At 36.7% G+C, this 27,731-nt stretch overlaps 1 protein-coding gene across 4 annotated transcripts in view; it reads left to right on the top strand.

The window, feature by feature from the left end:
* Positions 1–25,325, top strand: part of LOC124175772 (melatonin receptor type 1B-A-like) — a 40,684-nt gene extending 15,359 nt beyond the window's left edge. For all 4 annotated transcript variants that reach the window (XM_046556282.1, XM_046556283.1, XM_046556284.1 and 1 more), the window contains 3 exons: positions 18,366–18,624; positions 18,758–18,974; positions 19,286–25,325. In XM_046556282.1, coding sequence (XP_046412238.1) covers positions 18,366–18,624; positions 18,758–18,974; positions 19,286–19,949 — 1,140 coding nt within the window. In that variant the 3' untranslated portion in view covers positions 19,950–25,325. The remainder of the gene's footprint in view (positions 1–18,365; positions 18,625–18,757; positions 18,975–19,285) is intronic.
* The last annotated feature ends 2,406 nt before the right edge of the window (positions 25,326–27,731 follow it).

Raw genomic sequence — 27,731 nt, 5'->3', positions numbered from 1 at the left:
GGCAGTGAAAATCGGATTACTCGATAAGTGTTGCGCTCTTAATCTTTCCGTAAAAGGATATCCGCACCGGATTTTTGCTTGCAGGGATCGAGCCAATACTTTTTTGAAAAATCGTACGTGAAATTTCAAAAATCGTGAATATGCGTAACGATAAAAAGTGGCAAATCTCGGGATCCAGTGGACCATCATCCCCTCCCTTGTTAAAGATATAAAATTGTACGGTAAAATTGTAGCTTTGATGTCACCGCCAGAATCCTTTCCTTTTTTACACACGAAACAACAACTACCCGAATTCATCGACCTTTATTCGGCGCCCGGTTCTCAGCTCCAGTCATTACACGTGGCGTACATACCTTATATATTATATATGTATATATAAGATATATGTATGTGCATTATGTGTGTATAGATATGAATCATATGTGTATATAGAATATAGGTGCAGGCTCGTAAAATAAAATCCCACCGTTTTAAGCTGAAATTACATGGAACCCTCTCTCGAAGTAGGTAGAACGGAACCGTATATATGCGTTATATAGGCATGGTATATGTATGTAACACGTATCTACATTGCCGTCGACGTTACGTCAGCCGGCGAACCGCGAATTCCCGAATTCCACCGGGCGTAGGTACGTGAGAGGATCTAAGGGGTGAATTAGAAACACGGAGAAGACTTATTCTCAGAGAAAACGAGCCGGTTTGGGTACATACATAACCACCTATATTGTAATATATAGTATATAATTTATATTATACCCAATCCGAACCTACACTACGGAAAATTCCAGATCTTTGTGATATTGCGACAGAGATTCCGAGTATGAAATAATGTACGTAAAAAAACAAAGAATTCGTTCACTTTACCAAGTATGGCGAAATTGTTATTTTTATTTTTTTCTCTTTGGTAATTCAAATGCATACGGTTACATTTGATAAGGCAAAATGTCGTTCTGACCACGTTTTCCTTGAATGAAAAACGACTCATTTTTCAACGAAATTTCGTCAAATCAAACAAATCTTTTCTCTGTGCATTCATGTATACAAATATAATATGATCCATTTATATGAAATTCAATGTTTTGCCTACATTATAGGTATATGTATACCTAAATTTCAATTGTATGCAAATATGATTCTTTCTGCAAGTAATTGAAGAACCGCGATCGTTGAACTTCAATAATATTATATTGTGTAACAAGGATGCAAACTCGATATTTTAGGGCCGAGCGTAAGTTTGCAATATGAGTCGTAGGGGAGCCGAAGACGAATATTGAAAATACGCGAGGCGAAAAGACCGTTGCCTCCTTAATGCGCACGATTTTTTACATAACAAGAGTATGCTACGCATTTTTTCACGAAGCACGAAATCGAGGTTATGGTCGCGTAATGTCAGATTTGTTCGCGACAGCGCATGCGCGGAGTACGGAAAGGACCGCTTTCAACACTCCTAGGACTTAAAAGTGGTCTTTTCAGTACTCCGCGCATGCGCATTCGCCGACTCACTTGACCGTCATGAAAACAGGTACTTTGCGTACGGAAAACACGCATGAAAAAACGCGTAAAGCATGCTCGCGTTATATAAATAACGTTTGCGAGTATCGACCGAACTGAACTAAATTCTGGCCTATGTAACACCTCGCACGGAAAATGAGATACAAGTTAACCTCAACTGAGGTAATACATACATGTATATTACCATACAGTCCGAGGTCGTGCAAGTCCCTATGTAAGTACAATTAGGTACATACATACCTATTCGACCTATTCTCGAGGATTGGTTTTGTACAAATCGATCGACCTGTCGACATATGTGTGCATGTATGTAGGCATGCACATGTACATGTATAGGCTTCTTATTCGCCGGCATATTGACCACACTTGACCCATAATTGTACTTTAGCTTACACGATGTGTGTATAACGAATGATATTAAGTATTAATCTTATGACACACCTAGATCTGTGCATAAAAAAATTGTGTTATTAATTACTAAAAGGTGAAACTAACCCATTCGCTTTTTTGTACACAATAGTGTACAATATTGATATTCGTTTTTTAAGATTTTCTCGATATATACTGCATATTAAATAATTGTCAAGTATACGAAACAGGAGTAAAATTTTTTGACAAATCGATTGCCGCTGTTTATTTTGTGGAATTACTCTCACATTGCGAGAAAAACGGTAATATTGAAGAAAAAAAAAAAAAATAAAAGAAACCTGCGATTTCCGAAACATGTCTAAAACATTTCAAAATAGTCCCAAAAGTCTTTCTTTACTCAATCAAAGGCATTTTGAGTCAATATTTTCGTTTTAAAGTGAACGGGTTAAATGGTATAATTTATCGATATGGATATATGATGTATACTTGTAATTGTCTGACTATAAACGCGATCGTGTATCACGGAGCGAACGGGAAATACAGGTCTTGTATAAAGTTTGAATGATCTTTCCTTGCCGAGCAGCAGGAGCAGCACCAGCGGCAACGCGATGTAGTTCCTGGCTTCTCGTCTCGCTTATTACCCACTTCCGTCTCTGTTACTCCCTTATAATTATACAGATATTGCTGATTGTTTAAATGCCGATGCGCAGCATATATGTTTCAGCGACACGTTATACCTGCGTTAAAATTATAGCCGATATCCATCATGAGAAGAAGCTTTCTTCGAGGCGAATAACATCGTTGTAGACAATGCACGATCATATTTTACGATTTGGAATTTTTTTTCTCACCCTATAACCTTCGTTTATATATCCATGACGTTTTTCTTCCCTCGTACATTTTTTTTTTCTCTATACATATATATTGGCATGGATCTGGTTTCTTCGCGTCACACGTGCGAATATAAACGTATATCTATGTAATTCTTATATATTGCGATATTATAAGGATATTTGATCGAGGTGATAAGATTTTTTTTTTTGGTTCAAGGATCGCGCAGTCGAGTATATGTATATATTATATACGAGGTGTCGGAAAAAAACAGCACACGTAAAAAATCGCGAACGGAAAAAAAAAAGAAAAATACAATGCACGAGATGTTTTTTCACGAATGTCTGTCATTTTTCAGACATTGTTTTATTATGAGCTTGGGTAAGGATAAAGCACGTATACAACCAACTTGAATTTTTTTCATTCCATAATTCTGTAGAAAAACGGGTTTCAACGGTTTCCACTTCACGGTTTTCAAAATTCATAACTATAATTAAACATGATACATCGCGATATTTTCGAATTTAACGTTAAATTCTCAGCATATTTTTTTTTGTATCCGGAATCTACGATAGCTGGAACTAAAATATTATTTGCATTTATAACAGCGAATGCACCTACAGTTTAAAGAGTTATTGAAACATTCACTGCAGCAGCGACGAGGTGACGTGTACATATATGTATACATCGTGAATATAAACATATGCATATCTGTTTTATATGTAATTGAAACACGTGCGGTCGCACGTGCGGATAAATTTGAGTTGGAAAATTGCCAGTTAGGTATGAGGAGAAAATGAATAAAAAAACACGTTAACAACACGATTATATATTATGAATGCGCGACATTGACTAGGCTTAGAACCTGTACGTCTATAATTATATACTCTGTTTTTTATTTTTTATTTTTTATTATATATATATAATATACATCTCAGCATACAGCAATTCTATATTCGATATAACATTTTTTTTGTATTTCATAAGTTTGCGTGTTCTGCAAATTTTATGCAGTGTTAAAGTCCGTGTGACGATAACAGGTATAAATATTTGATTATGATATTACGAATTCGAGGCAAAAAAATTTCCATGTTAGACTGCACTTGACGCAATCAAATATTAATGTTACAGTTTTTGTAGGTTGATTCATTCCGGATGAATGTAGAGAATGGATTCTGCGTAAGATAAAAATATATTTTTTCGCATACGTCAATTCGATTCAACGGCAGACAATTTCTTCGTATTTGAACTCCGGAAATCAACATGGCGCCGAGGTGAGCAATCAGCTGATCATTTCGGCTGAAATTTTATATTGTTCGAATACGCACGGGGTTTATAGAAGTTTGTTATTTCCAGCACATGCAATTTCCTGTAAACACAACAACTTCTACGCTGTTTTTATAAATATTTCACGTTTTTTCACGTTATATAGCTATATTATATTTGTGTATATACAAACCGTTTTGTTTTCAATACAGATCGTAGCAATAAAACCGTAGCGTGCAAAAGCAAATTATGCTATTTCAAGTAAAGTTATATGCGATCGCTACAAGTTGTCCTCCAAATTTATTACACATAAATTTACACGGTACATACCTAAAGACACAAAATATTCGGGTATATACATAGGTATATCGATTTTACTGATTCCTTTCTCTGTTTTGTTATTTCGTTTTGTTGGAAACAACTTTCTTGATCCGATCACTTTTTTCTTGTGTTTTTGATATCATTTTAAAGTAAGAATGGAACAAACAAGAAATCAGACGGAGAGGAGAAAAAGAAAATAAAAATACCAGCATAGTCAGAGTGTGTAAAAGAAATTTTTACATTTGATTGAGGAATTCAACAAAGTAAGTTAATTTTCGATATCCCGCTGCGCTTTCAATTTACTTACAATCAACCTACACTACAAGGAAATGGAGTTTGCATGTTACACGGTATATATTGCGCACGCATGCCATGTCGCAGGGATAATCTGAATTAAGCTCATTCTATACGGTGTTAAGTTCGGCGAGAAGCCGAAAGCTTTCGCAGGTGTGTTTGTATATGTAGCGGGTCATTTTGTCAAAGTGTGAAATGGGCAATCTAATACAGGATACATTCGCCAACATTTACGAAATTCAGATACAAGTTATCGAAATCCCCCTGCATTTATGCAATTTCGGATATGCATTAACGTAATCCACCTGCAAGTATGCAATTTGGATACATTTTAACAAAATCCGCCTGCATTTATGCAATACGGATATATAATTTTCAAATCCGCCTGCAATTATGCAATTTAAGGCATATTCTAACAAAATCCGCCTACATTTTATTGTGAATATTAAATTATTCAATAATCCTTGGGCAAGCTGTGCTAAACCGAACAGGCAATCTGCAAGTAGGTACATACATATTGGAAATACGAAATTATAGCTTCGTCCGTTCACCGTCTGCCGTCGCGCGAAAAGACGACGACCTCTCTGGAAACTCGCGACCTCGTAACCGATGCAGAAGCAATCAATCAACCAGACATGGACTATAGAATATGTATATACATACTCGATGGCTTGGGTTCCACATCATGCGTGATGCCGTATTATGAGAAAATTATAGTAATAATGAGCTGAATAAAGTGACAATATAATGTTGCAATCACCTGAAATAGTTTATTGTGTAACCAGGAGGGAGACTCGGTCTTTTCGGGCCAAACGTAAGTTTGCAATATGAGTCGTAGGGGAGCCGAAAACGAATATTGAAAATACGCGAGGCGAAAAGACCGTTGCCTCTTTGTTGGACGAGATTGTTTATATAACATGAGTACGTTCCGCGGTTTTTCACGAAACACGAAATTGAGGTTAGGGTCGCGTCATGTCAGATTTGTTCGCGACAGCGCATGCGTGGAGTACAGAGAAGACCACTTTCAACACTCCTAAAACTTACGAGTGGTTTTTTCATTACTCCGTCACTCGACCATCATAGAAACGGGTACTTTGCGTATGGAAAATACGCATAAAAATGCGTATATGAAGGTATGTTTTTAAGATTAAGAACAATTTATTAATTTTTTTTACTATAATTTCTTAGAAACTACTGCAAAATGAATGAGTATGTGGGTGAATCGATGATATTAAGAGAATAAAATAAAATAAGAATAAACTGAATGCATGGCAGCGCGTGCAGCGTGAATATAATTGCACGGTGTTTGTATTGTACATAGCTACTATAGAGTGTTGGCAAACTTCTGTTCAATGTATAATTCAATCCGTGCCACTCTCCTAAATTGGCGAACCTTTTAAGCTGTACTCCAACTCGGTGAATGAAACTGAGATAAGGATGGATCGAAGAAGAATATATCATGTATATGTATGTATTTTCCTTAACGGATAATACAGGCGAGGAGAAACGAACGAACAAAGTTAAACTAACGATAAAAGACAGTAAAAATTGAATCGTGTCGAATGAAAATCTGACAATCATTAACGGAAGTCACGATTTGCAATACACAGTTATTATCACTACTGCCATTATTATTAGTATTATTATTATTATTATTATTATTATTAATTGTAAGAGAGCATCTGTATTGTAAGAACAGAACGCTCAGTAAACGAACAAGTAGTGGTAATCCGCTTTAGTCAGCCGGTGTCGCCGACGAGTCGCTAACTACATATAGAAACGCCGACATCGGTGGCTAGACTATGCTTAATAACCGGCGTTTTCCTCGCGGCGAAAGAGGGTGCAGGCTTTTTTCCTTTGTTATCTCGAGCTTCTTCTTTTTTCCCTCAATTCATGCAAACGATTGTCTTTTCGACTTGAATGCATTTCACGGAAACGGTTTAAAATTCACAGTTACGTTGTGGAAATTGACGTATGTACAAGAAAAAAAAAAAAAAGAAATGAAAGAAGGAAAAAAAAACCAAGGAAAAATTAGAATGAACAAAAACGTTCAACGAAATATTGAAATCATATTTTTTTGTCCTATAATAAGCAGTAATAAAATATCTATATCATGTTACGTGTATGCCTAGAATTTGATTCAGTTAGAAAAAATGTATTAGATACGAATGATTTATGCATATAATCTTGACAACGGACCTGTTTTAAATTCCAAGCGTGTGTATACATTCATATAATAATTCATGTATCCCACTTATCTATGTATATATTATATATACGAAGATTGGGGGACGACGACGGAGTTTCGTGATTCGAAAGTGCGGTTCCAAGTTACTCTTTTTATTCTCCTTTCTCCCCGCGTCTTATTTTCACCCAATCTCATATCTATACCCTTTTCTTTACCCTTGGCACGTATACATTGCCTAGAGGCTACTAGGGAAAGAAAACCATGGACGCGCGCGCATTCAAATTTCCAGACTCGTACGTGTGTTATATGAATATATTAAGATTATTTGTTGTGCGTAGTTACTTCATCAACGATTTTCACGATCGTTAATACATTATGAACAAGTGCGAATCTTTTCAGCGATCGATAAACCTCAATCCGTTATTACTAGGAAAAACAAAAACAATGAAAGGAACTTGACAGAGAACAAGGAAAAAAAAATAAGGTAACAAATGTATATAAAATTTGTATATATCGGGAGAGTTCGTGGAAATGTGTGGCGAACAATTCAACATTGGATAAATCCGCTTGCATTTATGCAATTAATCAGGGCATTCACTTTTCTCGTCGATATCGATATTTCTTCATTTCTCACAATTCGTCGAATATTCATTACTTCCTGCAACCATATAATTGATTTACCACGAAACAAATGTCGATCGGTAAATTGCGTACCCTAAATTGCATAAGCACAGGCGGATTTACCCACCGTAAAATTTTCCACCGTTAATTTCTACGAATTCTCCCGTTACACGCAGTATTATACATATATTTCTTTTATTGTTTTACCTTTCTGATCCAGGGTATTCACTTTAACCGTGGATATCGGTATTTCCCAATTCTTCATAATTGGCCGCATATTCACACTTCCTCCAACCGTATAATTGATTTACCACGAAACAAATGACGATCGGTAAATCGTGTACCCTAAATTGCATAAGTACAGGCTGATTTGCTCACCGTAAAATTTCCCATCAAAGATTTCTACGAATTCTCTCGTTACACGCAGTATTACAAATATATTTTTTTTTTTATTGTTTTAACTTTCTGTTTCAAGGTATTCACTTTACCCATCGATATCGACATTTCTTCATTTCTCACAATTGGCCGAATATTTCTCGCTTCCATCAATCACATTGACGTCCCACGAAACAAATGACGATCGTTAAATCGTGTACCCTAAGTTGCATAAATGCAGGCGGATTTACCCAACCTTAAATTTCCCATCAATATTTTTTTAATCTTTTGACTTTCTTTCCGTACCGTGTGACGTAGTTTTCTATATATTGGGGTTCGAGGTTTCGAGACAACTCGGTACCATCTTGTGTTGTTACACCCGCGTAGGTATAATATTATAAGTGAGGCGAGAGAGAGGGAGAGAGAGAGATAGAGAGAGAAGGGTGCGGTGGCAGTAGTAGAAGTAGAGGCTGAGTCAGGCAGGCCGTAGTCCCCGGCGGAGCTTTCAATCGATACAGCTTCCCACCGCGACTCGCGTTGGGCGCGGTGGAGGACCTACCTGTTAGCACGATCGACAAACTCCGTTATACCTACGTCTATGCATACGTACGAGTGAATCCGCACTTACGCATATGCACACGGATTATACACCATCGTGCATAAGTTTTAACGCGTTGTTTGTTGTTTGATTTTTTTTTTTTTTTTGTTTTTACCTACCTTTTTTTTCCCTCTCCTTCTTTCCAACTTGAACGCTTTCCCGCTTCGATTCATTATGTCTTATCGCGATATGTCGCGAGGTATCAAATACATGGGCATAGATTTTATACGTAGGGGTATACGTGTGAAAAGACGCGTGATTTGAATCGCGCGATATAAATGGGGGCGACGCTATTTTTTCCGGGTCGTCGAGACACGTGGATCGGATTATTACGGTGATATTTTTCTCGGTGTTTAATTTTTTATTTGATATCATTTTTTATACACAGCATTTTACTTTTTCTTACAACTGAAGATCTTGACCATGTGCAGTGATTATCGAAAATTTTTGTATTGCCTTCAATTGCACAAGTTGCAAGTAAGAAATTATAACACTTGGAAATATTTCTTTTGTTAATAACATTAAATTAAAATAGTTTCACAACATTTAACAGTGAAAAATACGGGCTATAAATACTACATTAGTACGTGATAAAGGAGGTGTGAAAATTGTAACTTGCTCGCAATTACTATTCAGCGGTAGCAGCTGTTATATGACAGCTTCCTTCCGTGCTGTTGCAGGAAATAGGTTATTTACGAGATATTAACGGCATAAGATGATCAGAACAGCGAAACGTTACTTGTCTACTACGAGGGCAAAGTTTTGCATTGATACAACAGTCGCAGACACGATTGAGAAGTTTGGTAGTATTTTCCCGAGGGTGTTGGATATATTGGATGTTGGGATAGATGTGACAATATAATCTTGAAAATTGATAGATTTTAAAAAAAATTACGTCGCATTTTTTTTAACGCATAACACACTTTCAGGTATATCTAATATTAATGTTTCCGCAGGACTGTAAAGCGGGGGCGCAATATTGCTATTTTCATCTCTCGGGGAGTTTTAATTTCGTTGAGGCACGTCGTCCTTGTGCATTTATAACCCTTGCCCCTATTGTACAGCCTTGTGTGGTAGAGACGGTGATAAGAGGTCTCTCTATCCGGACGGTCTTACATCACCAGCAGAGCACTCGGGTTTAAAATTCCCAAACGTACCTCATCCTCGTCGCGAGGGTGACGAGACTATGCAGCGCCTTCACGTGTATACCTACATATGTATATAAGTATTTCGAATGAATTTCCACAGCGACGTTCCCGCGCGTCTCAAGATTTTTTCATTCGGAGACGCCGAACAATTCCCGCTGTCAAGTATACGTCACAAGTTGAATAGTTTTTTTTCTTTTTGATTTTTTTTCTTCTCAACCCTTATGATGAAACTCAATCGTTCGAAAATCTTCTTTCACATATGCCCGGTTATTTTGTGGAAATGTTACACGAGCGATTTAAGGTAGAGAGTCAATCTGCTGGCATTTTTGCAATTCACGGCACGTTTCACCTAAATGTACCCCCAGTTGTCAGAATGTAGGCGCATTTTTAAATAACCTATACACGGTGCTGCCAAGTAAAGGCCGGAGTGTGTTTGTTTGACTACCACTGATGGGAACAAATATCGGTACGAGTTATCGGTAGGTATATAGTGCGTTTAAAGTCCTCGCGACTGAGCTGGAGTTGCTCTTGTCGTCAGGTTGTGTGAATTTGTCCGAGCAGTTATTTCACCGTTTAAAACCTATGCTGGCGCATTCAGTGATCGCATTCTGCGGTCTCGTGAAAATGATTACATGCCTTGACCTGACGAAAGTGATTACGACTCGGTAGATCTGTTTTACCGATATTTGTTCTCCGTAGTGATAGGCAACCCCATATGCCGTGGTGTTTACTTGGAAGCAAACGGTATTTAATCTGAAATTGCATAACATCAGGCGTATTCAGCAAGATTTAATTTGAATTGTATAAATGCGGGCGAATTTGCTTTACGTTTATGGACGGCAAACGCGTAAGCAAACATAATCGTATATAAAAATAGATACTTATTTGATTAAAATAAAGATTTTAACGCACATTATGTGCTTAACAACAACAACAATAATAATAATAATGGAGAAAAAGAGAGAGATCTAACAATTTCTAGGTAAAATGATGTGTGAATAAAGTGCATCCGGAGGAAATTGAATGAGAAACTTGAATTATTTCTACGACCTGGTCATCTCGTCGTCGTCAACGTCGTCTCCGACGTGGAGAAAGGGGATGCGGATATAATTTTAAGAAACTGGAAGCGTCATAGCGTAAAATTGCTTCTCTCTCTCTCTCTTTCGTCTGATTCGCCCTTCCGCTTCGCGGTACGAACCACCCTGGTGTAAAATCATATTTCGCACGTCGTTCGTCGATATTCACTCAGATCTTTTAAACCGCAACCGACCTCTATGTATAATACGGTATACCTATGTATATGGTACATGTACATTGTATACGTGGGTTTTCATATAGTTTTCTTTTTCCTCTTTCTTCTTATTCTTCTTATTTTTTGTTTTTCTTTCTTCCAACCCCCTTGTCTCGTGGAGACTGATTTGTATTAAAGACATAAAGATATACCTGTAGATTTTCTACGGTATGTAATACCTGAGATTGAAAATCATCAGCAGATATATGTACCTATACATATTTACCACTCAAATACAAGTATACCTATTTATACATATACCTATGTAAACCTATATACTCAAAAACAGCTGACGCCTTGCTGCAATTTGAATTGAATAAGCAGAAGAAGAAAAGAAAAGAAGAAAAGAGAAGAGAAGAGGATGGAATGTAATTAGATCTTCAACTCGAGAAAATCGTTGAATAGACAAGTTTGCGCCGGATGTATATATATATGTATATATAATATACATATATATATATAATAAATAGATGTATATAAGTATGTATACACTACAGGAATTTAATTATAGGTCGAGAGTTTATTATTAAATCCCAGCGTTGCGGCCAATCCCTTCTTTTTCTGCTTATTCCTATGAAATAACAATATTTTAACCGAGATCAATTGCAAGATGCACGGATCACATATAACTGCATCGTTCCGCAGATACGGAAACTCACTGTTATCTTGCTATAGCCAAATTTTCGAGTAAAATACCTTATATATCATTAGTATCGCGAGAGCAATATTTTATATTTTCCGTCGAGGGAAAAATTGCCTTTTCTAATTCACGAGAATCGAGGCAACGATATATCTTCTTTTTAATATATCTCTAATTCGTGGATACAATTTATGCAAATTTATTAAGTATGAATAGATTTTACTATGTAATATTTTAACTGCGTGCAGGCGATGGACGACTCAATGTCGAATCGATTTTGGTGTCTCAGTAAATAGGCATGATATACATATGTGGAAATAATGATGTTGCAGATTATATAAACTTATGTAACGTCATCAGTATGCGTGCGTGGGTACGCATCGAGGACGCTGTCGTTCCATTGGAGTAATTACACGCTTAACAAACCCCGAATAATCCAAGGAACGACTAGACGCGCCACGGGGGATCCCCATAAACCTCCAACAACTCCCACATAGCTTCGTCAGGCTTACTCTGTACGAATCAATCGGATTGATACCCAATTCCTGGCAAGAGAAACTTAACTTTGATTTTCTCAATCCCTCCAGGGGTTGAGCCACCCTGGATTATCTATGCTTTATATTGTTTCTATTCTGTCTATCTCACTACCAGTGTTTTATCGTGTGTTATATCGCTCCCTGCACGTATAACAGCATTATATCGTGTAAAAGGATATCGGAGATTGAATTTACCAATCTTGAAAATCAATTCCCTGGAAGAGAGAAAGAGAAGCTCGGTGTTTTCGTTTTACTCGATCTGGGTATAACAGTTGTGATGAAAATATGATATATTTTTATACGTGCAAATGAAATATCTGCAAAATTGTTCGTGCGTATCGGTATCATTCTATGATAGTAAAGCCTACAGGACGCTAAATTAATATTTCTTGTTCCTATTCACGCATGCAACGGTCTTTGAGTTACAGTTATTCAAACATTTCTATGATAGTTCGAATTTCTTTTTTCTTTTTCAATTTAATCTTCAAAATGATTCCATAGCCATTTTGTATCTTGTTATTATTTTAAATCTTTAATTCAATATCAACCTCAAGTTCTGAGTAAAAAAGTTGTGTAAAAAAATGATATTTCGTTGATCTTTTCGAAAAGGTGGAAAAATAAAAAAAGGGTTTCGAATATTCGTAGCTTCAATTGTCCACGATTATTAATTCATACTTGTTCAGCCTAACGTCGATTATTCAAAACGAAGAAGCTCCTACACTTATTATATATTATGACAGATACGAGGGCAATGCTCCGCGGTCAACGTCCACGTGTCTTGCATGGTCGATTCACGTCAGAGTCCTTAGAGACTAGGACGACTTTTCTGCGGCGGAGAGAGCGATAGAGAGAGAGAGAGAGAGAGAGAGAGAGAGACTGCTATTCCTTTTTGTTCGTCTGAAGGAATAACGCGGATTTATCGTTCCCGATTTTGCTAGAGTTGAATCGAACCCGCGAAACGAACAGCCTTCCGGAGCCCGCGATATTTTACCTCATACCTATATACCTATAAAGCTGTAGGCGTATGGCGTGTAGGAGTGAGTACATATATACGTCGGATAGGAAATCGTTAATACATGAATTGCAGGATATCGAATCGAGTTTCTCCGCAATCGAGAGATTGCCGTAAGAGTTTCCGGTTTTTGTAATATGGCTATGTTAGCTCTCTGTCTCTCTCTCTTATCATTTTAACTTGTCATTCTCTCTTTTACTTGGCTTGTAAATACCATCAATGCTGATCCTTAACTCATTAAACACGAAATTATTTGCCCATCTCTTTTTTAAGGGACGGTTCCTATGCTTAAAATCATGCTCAGTCACAATTTTATCACTATTCAACATTGTTCTATTGTATTGTATTATTAAACGTTATTTTATAGACTATATTATTTTGTTCTTGATATTGCTTGTTTTACTTTGGATTTTTAAACACAGCCATGAACGTATTGTCTCAAGGTATAACCAGGGCATAAGCAAATACACAATCGATCAATCAATCAATATCTATCGCCATCTATCTATCTATCCATCTATCTATCTATCTATCTATATGTCTATCTATCTATCCAGCAATCTATCTATCTACCCACCTATCTGTCTATATATTCATGTATCTATCTATCTGTCTATCTAACTATCTAAATATCTATCTATCTATCTATCTATGTCTCTCTCTCTGTCCCTCTCTCTTTCTCTCTCTCTCTCTTTTTCTCTCCCCCTCTCGTCACATCAATCATCATCATCATCATCGTCATCATAACCTTCAGCAGCATTCATTGCATTTTAATGATCCATGTTCCCTGTGAAATAATGGAGCTTTTAGCAATAAGAATCGCATTAACTATACTTCGTATTTCGCCGAACGTTTTTTACGGACAGGTTTGAGGTTAGTACAAGGTTGTGTATAATACGAGCCGATAAAAGCGCCGTAATCAGTGGCTCAATATCAATTTTACTTTGGTCGTTCCTTGTCCCGAGCCAGACTCGTATAACCTACCTGTTTTACGCGCCAGCTCATATATGAGGGATAATGTATTTGGGACCGGGATAACCACAGCTATGAAACACTACTCTAGTTCTTTCTCTCCCTCTCTCATGCCGGTGAAATCCTCTCCGCGCATCTGACGGTGTGATGATCAATACGCGGGAAACTCTCTCTCCATAACGTAGGTATTTTCTACAGTATGTGTGTAACATCCATAACGCACGATATATATTACATGCAATATACCGTGATTGGAATTCATTTCTTCTACAATCGCTGCAATACGGTCCCATTATATGATCATTGCAATCAACCCTTCGCAGAAAATTCCGAGTTTACTGTCAGAATTGCATGAAAGAAAGTCGAATGAAAAGGATTTTAAGCAGGTGATTAAGTTACATGTATAGAAAGTCCGGAATAATTTTTTAATAAATCGAGGAATTTTCCACAATCACTTTCAAAGAAAACGCGTGTATTTAATCAAACTTCCTTATGCCAAGATCTACACGCAAGGATTATTGTCCCCATAATATTATGCATATGCGTGTATATACGTATAACACATTTTTTAATTATTACCTCCGACAAAAATCTAGGTTAATGCTTCGAGGTTTGAGTGCAAACCTGCTTGTACACCTTTACAATTGACTCGTACACAAAGAGAAGAAAATACAAAACCACTGGGGGCTTTCATCATATACGCTGACAAATGAATATTCCTAAGGGAAAAAATAGTATTAACGTGAATGTTTTTCAACGTCTACCTAACGTTAATTGCGTTAATGTGTGTCACCTTGCTAAGCAATGATCACGATAGAAAAATTTAATTTTACCGAAAAGGTAAAACAATGTTGAGATTAATTGCTCAGACAATACTCCTGGTTATTTAACACAGTTGAAGCATCCAACAGAGAACAGACGGAAAAAAATATCACCCAACGAATCGTGTCGGTTGTCGCAACGAGTTTAATTGCGAAATTGTGTAGAATTCGTGAATGAGTAATATTTTTGCGTAGATTGGGAATTTCAGGTATAATGAATAAGCCACAGGCAGTCTGGGCAAGGTTTGAGTGTGAGGGTGAATCCATATTATTCCTATTATCGTTAATGTTGTTTCATGCCTACCTCGATATTATGCGTCTAACATATGACCGGATAATTCTGTAAAACTGCGTCATATCCGATTCAGTGTAAGATTATAAATACGCTTATATTTATGCGTTATACCCGCTTCAGTGTACGATAAATACGCCTGCATTTATGCAATTCAGGATGCACTTTATCATAATCCGCCTGCATTTGGTCAACCGGGAATACATTACTGTAGAACATGCCCTGATTTGCATAAATGCAGATGAATTTCGGTAAAAGCTACGAGAAGAATTGCATAATCGTAGGCGGTGTCTTAAAACATGGGCCCTGAATTGTATAAATGGAGGACTCCCCCTAATGTAAGTTGAATTACACACGCGGCACGCCCATAGAATGACTCGGTGTAACGAATTACACAATTATGTATCAGGAGCGTAATTGGCAGGGTCGGTACTTCAAACTTTTCAACGTTATGTCTCAGCATGCAACACGTGCGAAAAATGTACCTTTAAATACGCGTCGCAGATGCCGCCGTGATATTACAGAGGGTGTACGTAATACCGAGTCATGTAATGTTGAACCACTAAAATGTTGTACGTTAGCCTAAATTCTCTATTGAGTCAGAAGTTACAGCGAATACAGCAATTTCTTGCTAACTCGTAGGGCTTCGTTGATTACGCAACGAGCGGAGAATAATTTATTACGAAAATTTCCATGATAACTTACATTCCGACATTTTTCATTTTCGTGATGATAAATTTATCACACGTTTAGGGTGCAACGGTTTCAATTTACGGGCCGGTTGTGATTGCGGGTAACGTCGTTAAACCCATTAATGTCGGCAAGACTCGCGCCGCTCCTCCTCATTAGTTTGTACATACATACATATATATATACGTGTTATATATATGTATACATACAAACGGCAAAGACGCTAATGAGGGTAACGAGCCTCTCACGCCCACAAGATTTGATATGCTCGTCAGTTTGACGGGAACATCGTTTTCGTTTTTCGTTGCTCTCTCAAACAGAAAATTGCCCGATACGCATTTTGATCCTTGTATTTTCTGTAACGTTAAATTTATACCTCTGGCTTTAATTGTACTGATTAGAAGAAAAAGAAACCGTTATTTTTTTGAATCCATAGACTATAGTTCATTCCAATCCATTAAAGCACGCTACTGAATATATACGAGTATGTTCATGTGTTGAATCGTAAAATTTTTGTCAAAGGATTCAGCGTGTAATTTATTACATGGTTCATCTTGAAAATTCGATAAAACATCTAAGAAATCACATTATAAATTATTTGACTATATAATTGACTATATATGGTTTTTGATCTAATATATCTGATGATACGTGATTTTTAATTTATTACGTGATTGCTTACATATTTTAACGAACTTCCAAGATAAATCATATAATAAATTATATGCTGAATTCTTTCAAAACATTTTGTGAATTAACACATGAAAATTTTTAGTGAGGCAGGGCGACGCGTGTATAATTTACACACTGATACGCATCGCTGCGTAATTATGCATGTATAATACACGTATAAATTAGCGAGTAAATCACGTGGAAAACTGGCATTTTGCAGGGGCGACGGATTAGACAATGGGTAGGCATTAAACGGTCATATTCATATTCTTGAAGGTCAATTTGATCGAGTGCCAGTGAATATACCTTATGCTTGTGTTCGTAATTTGCTTGTACATATGACCATCTATGTATGTTATGTACACGTGGCCTATATATAATGTTTTACGTACGTCTGCAGTATGGTTTATGGCTCTGAAGAAGGGTATGGACGCTGTTTGCATAACCCTGGGGGGTTATTATGCGACATAAACTTCATCGATTTTAGAATTTCGAATTCAATCGATGCGCAGGAATGCAGAATTCCGTGCCAACTAGACGATGGTAAAATACGCAATATTGAAACAGCGTCAATGCTTTTTTGCAAATTTTTCTTTACTCTGGGAATTTCTTCTATCAGTGTTTCGTCGCTGACCGTTACAATTTCTGATAAACCCGTAGAAGCGATATTTAATATCGCCTGTTGGGTGTACGATACATACGTTATGAATATATATATCCTTGGTCTTAATACCGCGAGGACATTATGAGAAAAAGTTTAATATCTCAACTCTCACACTTATATATATATACATATAGGTATATTATATATTGTATGCAGCGTGCACCGTTATCGGCGATGCAATAAAATACGAGCTTTCTTGAATATCATGCCCAACATAATAAATTGCACCGATTACTTATCTTTATAGTTTTACTTCTAGATTCATACTGAGTCACTACATTGTCAAACTTATGTGACGCTCTTTAATACAATGAATTATTGTACATCTCGTCATTTGCATCGAGTTACGTCCACTATTTTTATAACCAATTCAAATACCGACTCAAGTACAGGTTGTACGCATAAAATATTGATATTAAAAAAAATGGTGAAATTAAATATCAGGATTTTATTTTTTCCTCTTTATGACGGATAAATAGAGAAATACTTAATTTCGTTCGCAAATGTCGACGAATTTATTCATCGTTAGTTCTCTTACATTATTTCGACGATCCGCGCATGTGTTATGCGGGTATTACGTATACATGAATACATATATAGAGCAGTACATATCTAGTAGATACGTATAAAACTCATATACATGTGTATATCGGCAAAGCAACAAGTGTGAATTCCATACTGTAATCGAACTTGTCGTTCTTGGCAGTCGTCCACCCATTCTCCTATTGATAAATAATGAACGTTGGCCCAGTTTCTGCATACGTATGAGCATTTTTGTGTGTATGTACATACGTGACACGTGCCTGTGTCAATTGAAATGCTTTTCGCGTATCAGGAATGTTCACATCATGATGGCTAATCATCGAATACCGAAATCGTCCTGGCAATTTGATATTGCTTGGAAAAGCTTATTAAAGCCAGAGTAAAATTCAATCTCTTGTTCTGTTTTAATCATCGTAATGTGATTCACAGGATCCAAAGTAGTGTAACATGCCATTTTTCGGCACATAATCATCACTCAAATCGAGTTATATTCGATTATAAAAGTAGCTTTCTACTCTCTGTATCATCCTGTTTCAACCTAATCTAACAAAATGAAAGTCTGGCAGTTGGTAGGCGGTCCTCCGCGCTCTGATATTGGCACAATTAGTCTAATCCGATCAGCTGATCGTTTACGACGACGCCATGTTGCCCGAATAGCCCCGTCCACACTTCGGGGTCTCTGTTTTAATTGCATCTTTCTTTTTTTAAGATGAACGTCACCACGGTAAGCACGGCTGGAATGAGCACTGCGATTGCCGGTATTGTTGCACTGGGTACCGGTGTTGTGGTTGAAAATACGAGGGGGGAAATCGCCGACGGTGGTGACGACGTCTCGCCAGTAACTCTGTCTTCCGATTGGTCGAGGGTTGCCCGTCTTCTGCTCCTGGCGTCTCTGGCCGTTGTCGGTAGCGTCGGTAACGTCTTCATGATATCGGCGGTAATGGTCGAGGATCATTTGAAGAAGAGGGGTGAGGCATTTTAATTATTTTTCTCACAATACTTACCGATTTTTATCCTCAAATTATACAGGTATGCAGGAATTTATGGATGTCTACAAAGAACTGCTGCAGTTAATTGATAAATTCGAATTTCCTGTTTCAGGTAACGCTTTCTTGGTCAACGTTGCACTTGCCGATCTTCTCGTAACTGGCCTCGTTATTCCTGCTTCTGCGATTGTTATTTTAGCCGGTCAACAAGAATCTCCTAGTATATGTCGTTTCGAGTGGAGTTTAGAGGCCGTTTGTTTTCTCGTTACCGTTTTCACTCTTGCTACCATCGCCGTCGAGAATTACGCCCGTCTTTGCCTGTCCGAAGAAAGGTAATTTAATATTTATTTTCGCAGAACATATTTTTAAACTCAGTGATAAATATACGAAATTGAGGTTAGGGTCGCCTGATGTCAGATTTGCTTGCGACAGCGCATACGCGGAGTGCAGAAAAGACCACTTTCAACACTCCTAGGACTTAAAAGTGGTAATTTCAGTACTCCGCGCATGCGTATTCGCAGACTCACTCTACCGCCATAGTAACGGGTATATTGTGTACGGCAAACACGCGTTTAAAAACGTATAAAACATGCTCGCATTATACACAAATAATCCCTTGACTAAATCGTCGATCAAATTTCAGGTACGAAGCACTGACGCCGAGTTGCGTGACAAGCCTGATACTGACGGCCTGGCTAATCGCCGGTACGACGGTAGCCCTCCAATCGTCCCTGGACCTGGGGCCGGATTTTTGCGGGCGACGATTCAACGGCATCGCCTTCGTCCAGGCAGTCGGCGCGAGTATCGTCGTCGGAGTACCGGCTCTGATAACGATACTGGCCTACTTGTGCCTCGTGGTGCGAGTGCGCCGGGCGACAAGGGCCTCATTCAAACCACCGGTTGCCTTCGCCTGGGACTACGACCTGACCAAGACCAACATGTACAGCTTCGCAATGTTCGCCGTATTCTGGCTACCCTTTGGCGTCACCCTCTGCGTGAGTTCCGTTCGCCCGGTAAGCGCCAGGGTGTTTTACAACCTGGCGTGGTTCGCCCTCTCGAAGTCGTGCTTCAACAACCTTTTGTACTGCGTCTCCGATCGGCACTTTCGCAACGCCTATGTCAAGCTCTTTCATTACTGCTGCTGCAAGACCACCGTAAGCTTCTCAAGACGGACACGCGGTGACGGCACCGGCAGATCTTCCGGCGACGTTCGTCTCAGGGTTCACATTATACATTCGTACGCAAGCCCAGCTTCCTGCAGACCAGCTGTCGCCAGGCCCAATGGACGGGACGTTTACGAGTTGTAGACATTTCATTGATCGTTCAACTATTCACCGAGATTATTGATGTTATAGAATTTTTATGGAAGAGATGTGGAAAGTATTCATTATTTGTCTATAACAGGTATCAGCGATATACCGACTACCGTGCAGGCTGCACGCGTCCTTACCAGAGGAGATACGACACCGAGAGTCATCGAAGAGTCGTTGGTAAGTCAGATCACTGCACATACCGCTACGTAAACAATTTTCTTCTATACCTCTGTTTAGCGGAAACTTTTGTTAGATACCAAACGGATTTTCGTTCTAGCTTCAGTGCTAGATCAATTTGCTTTTCTTCTTTTTTTCTTAACGTTTTACCCTTGAATGATCCGAGGCACTTCGGGTTCGTTGAGTAAGTCGAGGGGCTGCATTTTAACTTGTAACAAGAAAAATTTTAAATCTATGATTTCGTTCTCTTTTCTTGTTTTAATCCCGCGAAATACAACGGCCTAGATGTCCGAAAGACTTTTATATATAACTTATATCGCTATACGATTAAATAGTTTTTACTGTATCGTTGGGTATAAATGTCCCTCTGTATCGTACGTACATAATATAACGTATAGGTGTATATCATCAAATTCAATAATATAGGTAAATTGCGGTGATAACTGTTTATTAATATCATTTATTATACAATATACAATTCCGTTAAAGAAATTTTTTTATACTTGCAGCTTTCCCTTTTTATAATCACCGTAATAATGTGTATAGATGTTCCTACGGTATATTGACATGACGTGACGCGAACTGGCGGATAAATAAAAAATAATTATCATCCACGCTAAAACTATAATACATTATTATTGTAGTTTCGTTTTTTCGCGTTGCGTTGTGTCGTTAGTTTAACTTATTTTCTCGTATATTCGTTTTCCTAAGATCGTTTTAAAATTTACTTGAAAAAGTGATTAAGTAAAAGATACTTATAATAAATTAAAGATATTCTACATGAATAATACGTCACGTATACAACGCATTTAAATATTATACACGTATTTATTTATTGATGAAGAGTAATTCGTGATCTGTAAAATCTTTGTCCAAAGACTGAATGTACATCTGCGATCCTCTTTTTTTATTTTACCGTTCGTTCTTTTTTTTTTTTTAGCATTTTTGCGTTTTATGTTGTCTGCTTGCTTATTGTTTCCGATTAATATGGACAAAGAGCTTCATTTCGCACACCCGTTATACTACAACGTTGTATAATGTAATTTTATAATGTGCTTTTTGCTCCGTCCATTGCGAAGTTCATGCTTGTATTATAAATTGTTTATACGTTAATATTGCCCGTTGATTCTAACGTATATGTATACCGACCATGCGGTAAAACTCATGTATCTATAATCGCCATTTAATGCGCAGGACGTAATATTTCGAATAACGCGAAATGCAGTATTTATAATCATTGTCTATGCCTGCCTATTCATGTCTATGAACGTATAATACTCGAATTGCATTAAGTATTTACAAATTGTACGAACCGATCCAATTTCAATCTTCACGAAGCGTGTAATATTTCAACAATTCGTTAAATATTAGCTGATGATTTTCCTCAATTTTACGTATCTCGTGATTCTCGAACGTAATTCTATTTATCGGTTTTAGCACACCACGATCAAAGCATTAAACCAGCTTATCATTTAGTTTTATGATTTGGTCTTCTTCGTTTCTTTTTCAGTTCGTTGGTTTTATGTTTCATACTGATTCGTATCGACTTCCTTCATTTTCCACACTACTTTTTTTTCCTTGTAAAATATACGCGCGCATTATGTAGGACTTTTAGGATTAAGTGTATACTATACTCTATACATGTGTCTAGTATCAAAATATAATTATTATTAACGTACTGTGTATAGATAATAACGCACTTTTTGGGATGACGCTATGAAATTTTTATTGACGTGTTTTAAGATTGACAAAGAAGGGGGTGCAAAATAGAAACACATGGAAAGACTGCTATTGTATAAACATAAATAGTTATAACAATAATATAATTACGTAATACATGATCCAGTAGGTATATTACTTATTGGCTTTTATAATTTATACCAATATTAAGGAACGAGAAATGTCTATCAAATTTATGCATTAACCTTTTGTTTTATTTATTTTTTTATCAATTTTCAAAGTATGCATTTTATCTAGTCGAATTATCATCCATCGATTACAGTCTTTTGAGATTTCCTTTTTTTGCTCTTTAATACATAATCAAACAGAATATTGCTGTGTATTTATTTACTGTAAATACATACATCGTTTATATACTCATGATATGATATTGTAAATATAATATATACATGTAGCAAATACCTCGTAGCAACGGTTAAAATTCTAATATTATAACATATAGGTATAGTATATTAATCTATATTTTACATGCGCCTTCTGCCGAGCTGTGATCAATCCGTATATATGATTACCAATTATTATTATCATTATTGCATATTACGCAATACGGACAAAAACAAGAACAAAAAAAAAAAAAAATTACACGGACGTTTTTTCTATTGACGGGTTAATTGAATTTTGCACCCTACATAAAAAAGAAAAGAAAAACCGAACCTATATTTTCTTATTCCTGTAATTACACCAGTAATTGACTTTTGATTGTATCTATTGACTTGTTGTCGTAAAAACTTATACTGGTGTATACATAGTTCAGAAATCATGCAATTAAAGTATTCAAAATTTATTTATTACGCCAGTGTTGCATAAGTACATGAAATATAGGTGCGCAATATTTATTTACGTTAATGAATATCGTTATAACGGTACAATAAAGAATGAAACAGGTTCAAAATATTCAGAAATGGGACCAGGTATAACGTTTGCTGTATTATTACACTATGCAATTTCCTCATACTGTTGTTGTTGTTGTTGTTATTATTATTATTATTATTTTCATCTTTACTATGGAGATACTCTAATCCTTTTATGTACTCACGATAAATATGATCCCGCATTATTATACAAGCTATTATTGGTCATTCCGAAAAATACAGTATTATAAATTTTTGAATTGTATACTAAACTTCCTTAGATCAGGATAAAGGATTGCAGGATTAAAATGATGTGGGAAATTAATTCTCGCATAATATGATTACAGATTAATTTTTATTTTATATTTTTCATACACAAGCTCAGCATATAAAATTAAAGATATAACCTTAATTATTAATAACAATTGAAGTTTTGTGATTCGCGTTATAAAATTTTCAACGTTCCATTTGCATGTTAGGCACCTCTTTTTTGAATCAACCAAATGCACTAAACAACTGGTTACTGATTTATGAATAGTAGGTACAGTATTCTCATGGCTATTTCTATACGTTGCGTAATCTACATACACCTATTTTCTATACAACAATTAGATGTAAATATACGTGTATAGTAATAATAATGATAATAATGATAAGATGGCGAAGAAAAACAAAAAGATCAGAAAAAAAAGAATATATGTATAAACTGTAACTAAACTATTATGTATATCACTATTTATCATATACTTATATATTTGTATAAATCTATACAATTTGTGTATGAGGATGATGATGATGATGATGATGATGATGATGATGATTGATTATGTGTACCAAAAGCTGGTTTTGTTAGTGTGAAAATGATAAGAATAATGATAGAAAAATAATACAATATTCTTTTATTAATATTATGTACAACGATACGATTTTATTCTCAGCTCCGACGTCGGAGACATTAAGCGACATTTCTAAACAGTTATAAAATAAAATTACACGCAAGAGTGAATCCCGTCACTCTGGTTTAAACGGCGAAAAGCTCGGTAACAATTAAAAACGTGAACGGTTATTTCTTGTTGTAACAATTTTCACGACGCCACGCTTTCACAGGTTTTTCTTTCCATATCGCATTCCACTGCAGCTGGTACGTATGCATAATATCAATTTGTTGTGCGTGCAAAATCCCTTATGTACGCTTTAATTTCGTAGAATGAAATTATAAATAAGCATACGTGTACGAATAGTGTTACGAGTAGGTAAAAATTAGAGAATTGTTGTAGGAAAGTTGTAGTTGAATAAAATATTCCTTGGGATTTATGCAGATGTTAGAGATCGTATAGTCAGAATAACGGGATAATAATAAAAAGTTTTACTGTAGAAACATCGAAATTGAAACACAGCGGTAAGCGATAGTGTTTGGATATGCTTTGTAATTTGAAAAAATAATAATAATAATAATAATAATAATAATAATGCACCCTCGCAAAATTTATTTGTGATTAATCATTAATTTATATTTGTTTGCTCATTTGTTTTAGAATAGCTTGCTAACAATAATTGATTGCGATTAGAACTTTGATGCTCTTACGGTATTCGAAGTGTGTAAAAATGCATAATTAACGAATCAGGCTGCGAGGCTATTGGATATTTTTTTTCTCATGCGAGTTTTGCAATGAAATTATCACCTCTGTAGTAATCTGTAACTTAGGTACGATATATATGTGTATGAAATCACCGACTATAAAACTTTTGAAACTATGTGGACCATAATTTCACAATAATCACGTTTTCTAATGTTTAATCTAGTTTATGTGAAGACGACGTATAACGTATAAGTGTTTCGCTAATTATAAAGTGACTCGTACTTTCAATATTAGGCATTTCTAATCATGTGTGGTAAAGTCTATATTATAGTACAGTAGTGTACGACCACGTATAAATATATATAACAATGTTGTCTCTGGGTAATTGTGAATCAATTCGATAAATTCGTATGATAAGCATTCCAATAATTAAACTCATATATGTAATCAATTTATATTGATGTGATGCTTCGGTGGATGTCCATGATTAGACGGGAGTGATAACGATGTTGAATGATAATGTACACTGTGGAGATAGTTTTAATATCTAAGTAGAAATGAAACGAAATCCTTACTGTAGTTGCAAATAGATACATGGATAATATATATACAATAGCATATGTCGATCATAGACGTAGTCGAAGTACAGTTCAGCTATGCGTAGTTATAGAGTGGGATAATGTATGTATAGGCAGATAATAATCGCTAATGCAGTTCATAGTATAGCAAGAATAGTAATCAATGCATTAAGTTTATTATTTTTATCTAGATACATGCAGTAATAAGTGGTGAATGTAATAATAAATCTACTAGAATATCGAATTATATCGATACATAAGTGTGTTTATTTTTTACTCAATGTAATTTGTATACTTATCGATGTATTTCACGTATTCACAGTATACCGGATATTTTGTATTAGCAAGTTTGTTCATGTATTTGGATTGTGCCATATAGAACCCACTGTAGATTTTGTAATATTGTAATAAAAAGGTTCATTTTCATCCACTGTGTCGAAGAAATTACAAGGTATCGACTGTTAGTTCTATAGACCACCTGGATTAATTTAGTACACAAACGTGTGAATCTGACATTCAAAAATTCGTTGGAGCCGATTGACTTGGGACATGACTCTGCTGGAATGCATCTGTTACCGATGGATATTTGGCCGATCGATGATGCGACTGATCCTTTCGCGGTCTGAGGGAATCATTCAGTACTTAGGCAAGAATTCAAAGTCATAGTTTGAATAAACGTTTCAGCAAGCGACACGAATTTGTAATGTGTACGATTCTTAAGTCTTTTCCCACAAGTCAGGACCACGACGGTTGTAGACAAAACGAATATAATAAACGGGGTATCAATGCAGAGTGAATAAAAAAAGCGAATTCCATATTTCAATATAGAGTACATGAAGAAATGGATTTGAGCATTTGCTTTTGCCGAAATATTCACCAAAAATCAAAAGGGCCTTACCTTTTCTCCGTCAAAATACTTTTTGTCTCAGATTCGATTTGTATGACCCTTTTCTGACCAATTGGACCCCCAGGAACTCAGAAAACGCAGCGAAAACAGCGTGGGATCAACAGGATTGAAATCACGAAGGAAAAAGCACCTGCTCAAAAATGTCGAAATCACAGGTTCTCGTTTTTTGGCTGTAACTTTTGATGCGTTGATCGCAGCGTATTGAGACTGCGCCCAATCGATTTCTCTCGCAAAATCACGTCGGAAAAGCGCACGAAAGAATTTATTCGAGCACTTTTCAAAATCGCCAAAATTTTCGCCAAAAATGCAAAGGGGTTAGCCTTGCTGTTTTTTTGGGCGAAAAACTTTTAGTCTCCGATTCGATTTGTATGACCCTTTTCCGACCAATTGGACCCCCAGGAACTCAGAAAACGCAGCGAAAACAGCGTGGGATCAACAGAAGAGAAGTTACGAAGGAAAAAGCAAGTGCTGAAAAATGTCGAAAACACAGGTTCTCGTTTTCTGGCTGTAACTTTTGATGCGTTGATCGCAGCGTATCGGGACTGCGCCCAATCGATTTCTCTCGCAAAATTACGTCGGAAAAGCGCATGTAAGAATTTATTCGAGCACTTTTCAAAATCGCCGAAATTTTCGCCAAAAATGCAAAGGGGTTAGCCTTGCTGTTTTTTTGGGCGAAAAATTTTTAGCCTCCGATTCGATTTGCATGACCCTTTTCTGACCAATTGGACCCCCAGGAACTCAGAAAACGCAGCGAAAACAGCGTGGGATCAACAGAAGAGAAGTTACAAAGGAAAAAGCAAGTGCTGAAAAATGTCGAAAACACAGGTTCTCGTTTTCTGGCTGTAACTTTTGATGCGTTGATCGCAGCGTATCGGGACTGCGCCCAATCGATTTCTCTCGCAAAATTACGTCGGAAAAGCGCATGTAAGAATTTATTCGAGCACTTTTCAAAATCGCCGAAATTTTCGCCAAAAATGCAAAGGGGTTAGCCTTGCTGTTTTTTTGGGCGAAAAATTTTTAGCCTCCGATTCGATTTGCATGACCCTTTTCTGACCAATTGGACCCCCAGGAACTCAGAAAACGCAGCGAAAACAGCGTGGGATCAACAGGAGAGAAGTTACGAATGAAAAAGCAAGTGCTGAAAAATGTCGAAAACCAGCTTAACTCTCTGCGAAAGGTGTGGACGGAAATGTCTCGAGCAACGCCATAAACAAAGCGGACACAGTTGTTCAGAAGCCTTACTTTTTTCTTTATTTCTCGACAATCAATCTATTAACCACTAATTACATCCCTAGGAACGCAGAAAGCTATCAAAAAGTGCATAAGATCAATAGCTGCGGGAATGCAGAAAATATGCCGAAGTTCTTTGTTTCTAGCATAAAAGCTCAGTCACAAAATCAAAAATTCTTGTTATGGCTATTGTGATGAAGAAGAAACATAGCATATCCGTTGTCTGAAAATTATGCAGTTTATTCAACGCTCTAATGGTAGATCGACTTGTTGTTTCGTTAACCTCAGTCGGTAATCAGCGAATTTAGTTATTTTACGAAGTCGTTCCGACTGGTTAGAACCAAGAAACAACGTGAGTCTGCCATCAAAAATGCGAAAGCTAGTTACCTACGGATGCGAACGGTACTTGTAGAACAGTTATCAACAGGAATATCCAATTGATGGGTTTGCTAGCGCTGTCGTCGGTGTTTTCAGAGATCTCTTGAATTCTCAACTTGTTTGAATGCATCTGGTGTGCGACGCACGGTAATGTTATTGAGCCAATGCCAAAATCTTTTAAGGTGATTTATAGGTTGCGTTGATTTTAAACCTAATATCACTGTTCTCCATACAGGAGGATAAAGGAAAGTACAGAAAAATACCTCGTCACAATTACTTTGCAGAAAGCCGGCATGGCGTCTCGAACTCGGTTTCTAAAACGAATCTGATGCAAT

Source organism: Neodiprion fabricii, chromosome 2 (genome assembly GCF_021155785.1).
Source record: "Neodiprion fabricii isolate iyNeoFabr1 chromosome 2, iyNeoFabr1.1, whole genome shotgun sequence".
NCBI classification, from domain to species: domain Eukaryota; kingdom Metazoa; phylum Arthropoda; class Insecta; order Hymenoptera; family Diprionidae; genus Neodiprion; species Neodiprion fabricii.
The sequence above is the reverse complement of the archived record's forward strand: the minus strand, read 5'-3'. Positions and strand labels throughout refer to the sequence as shown.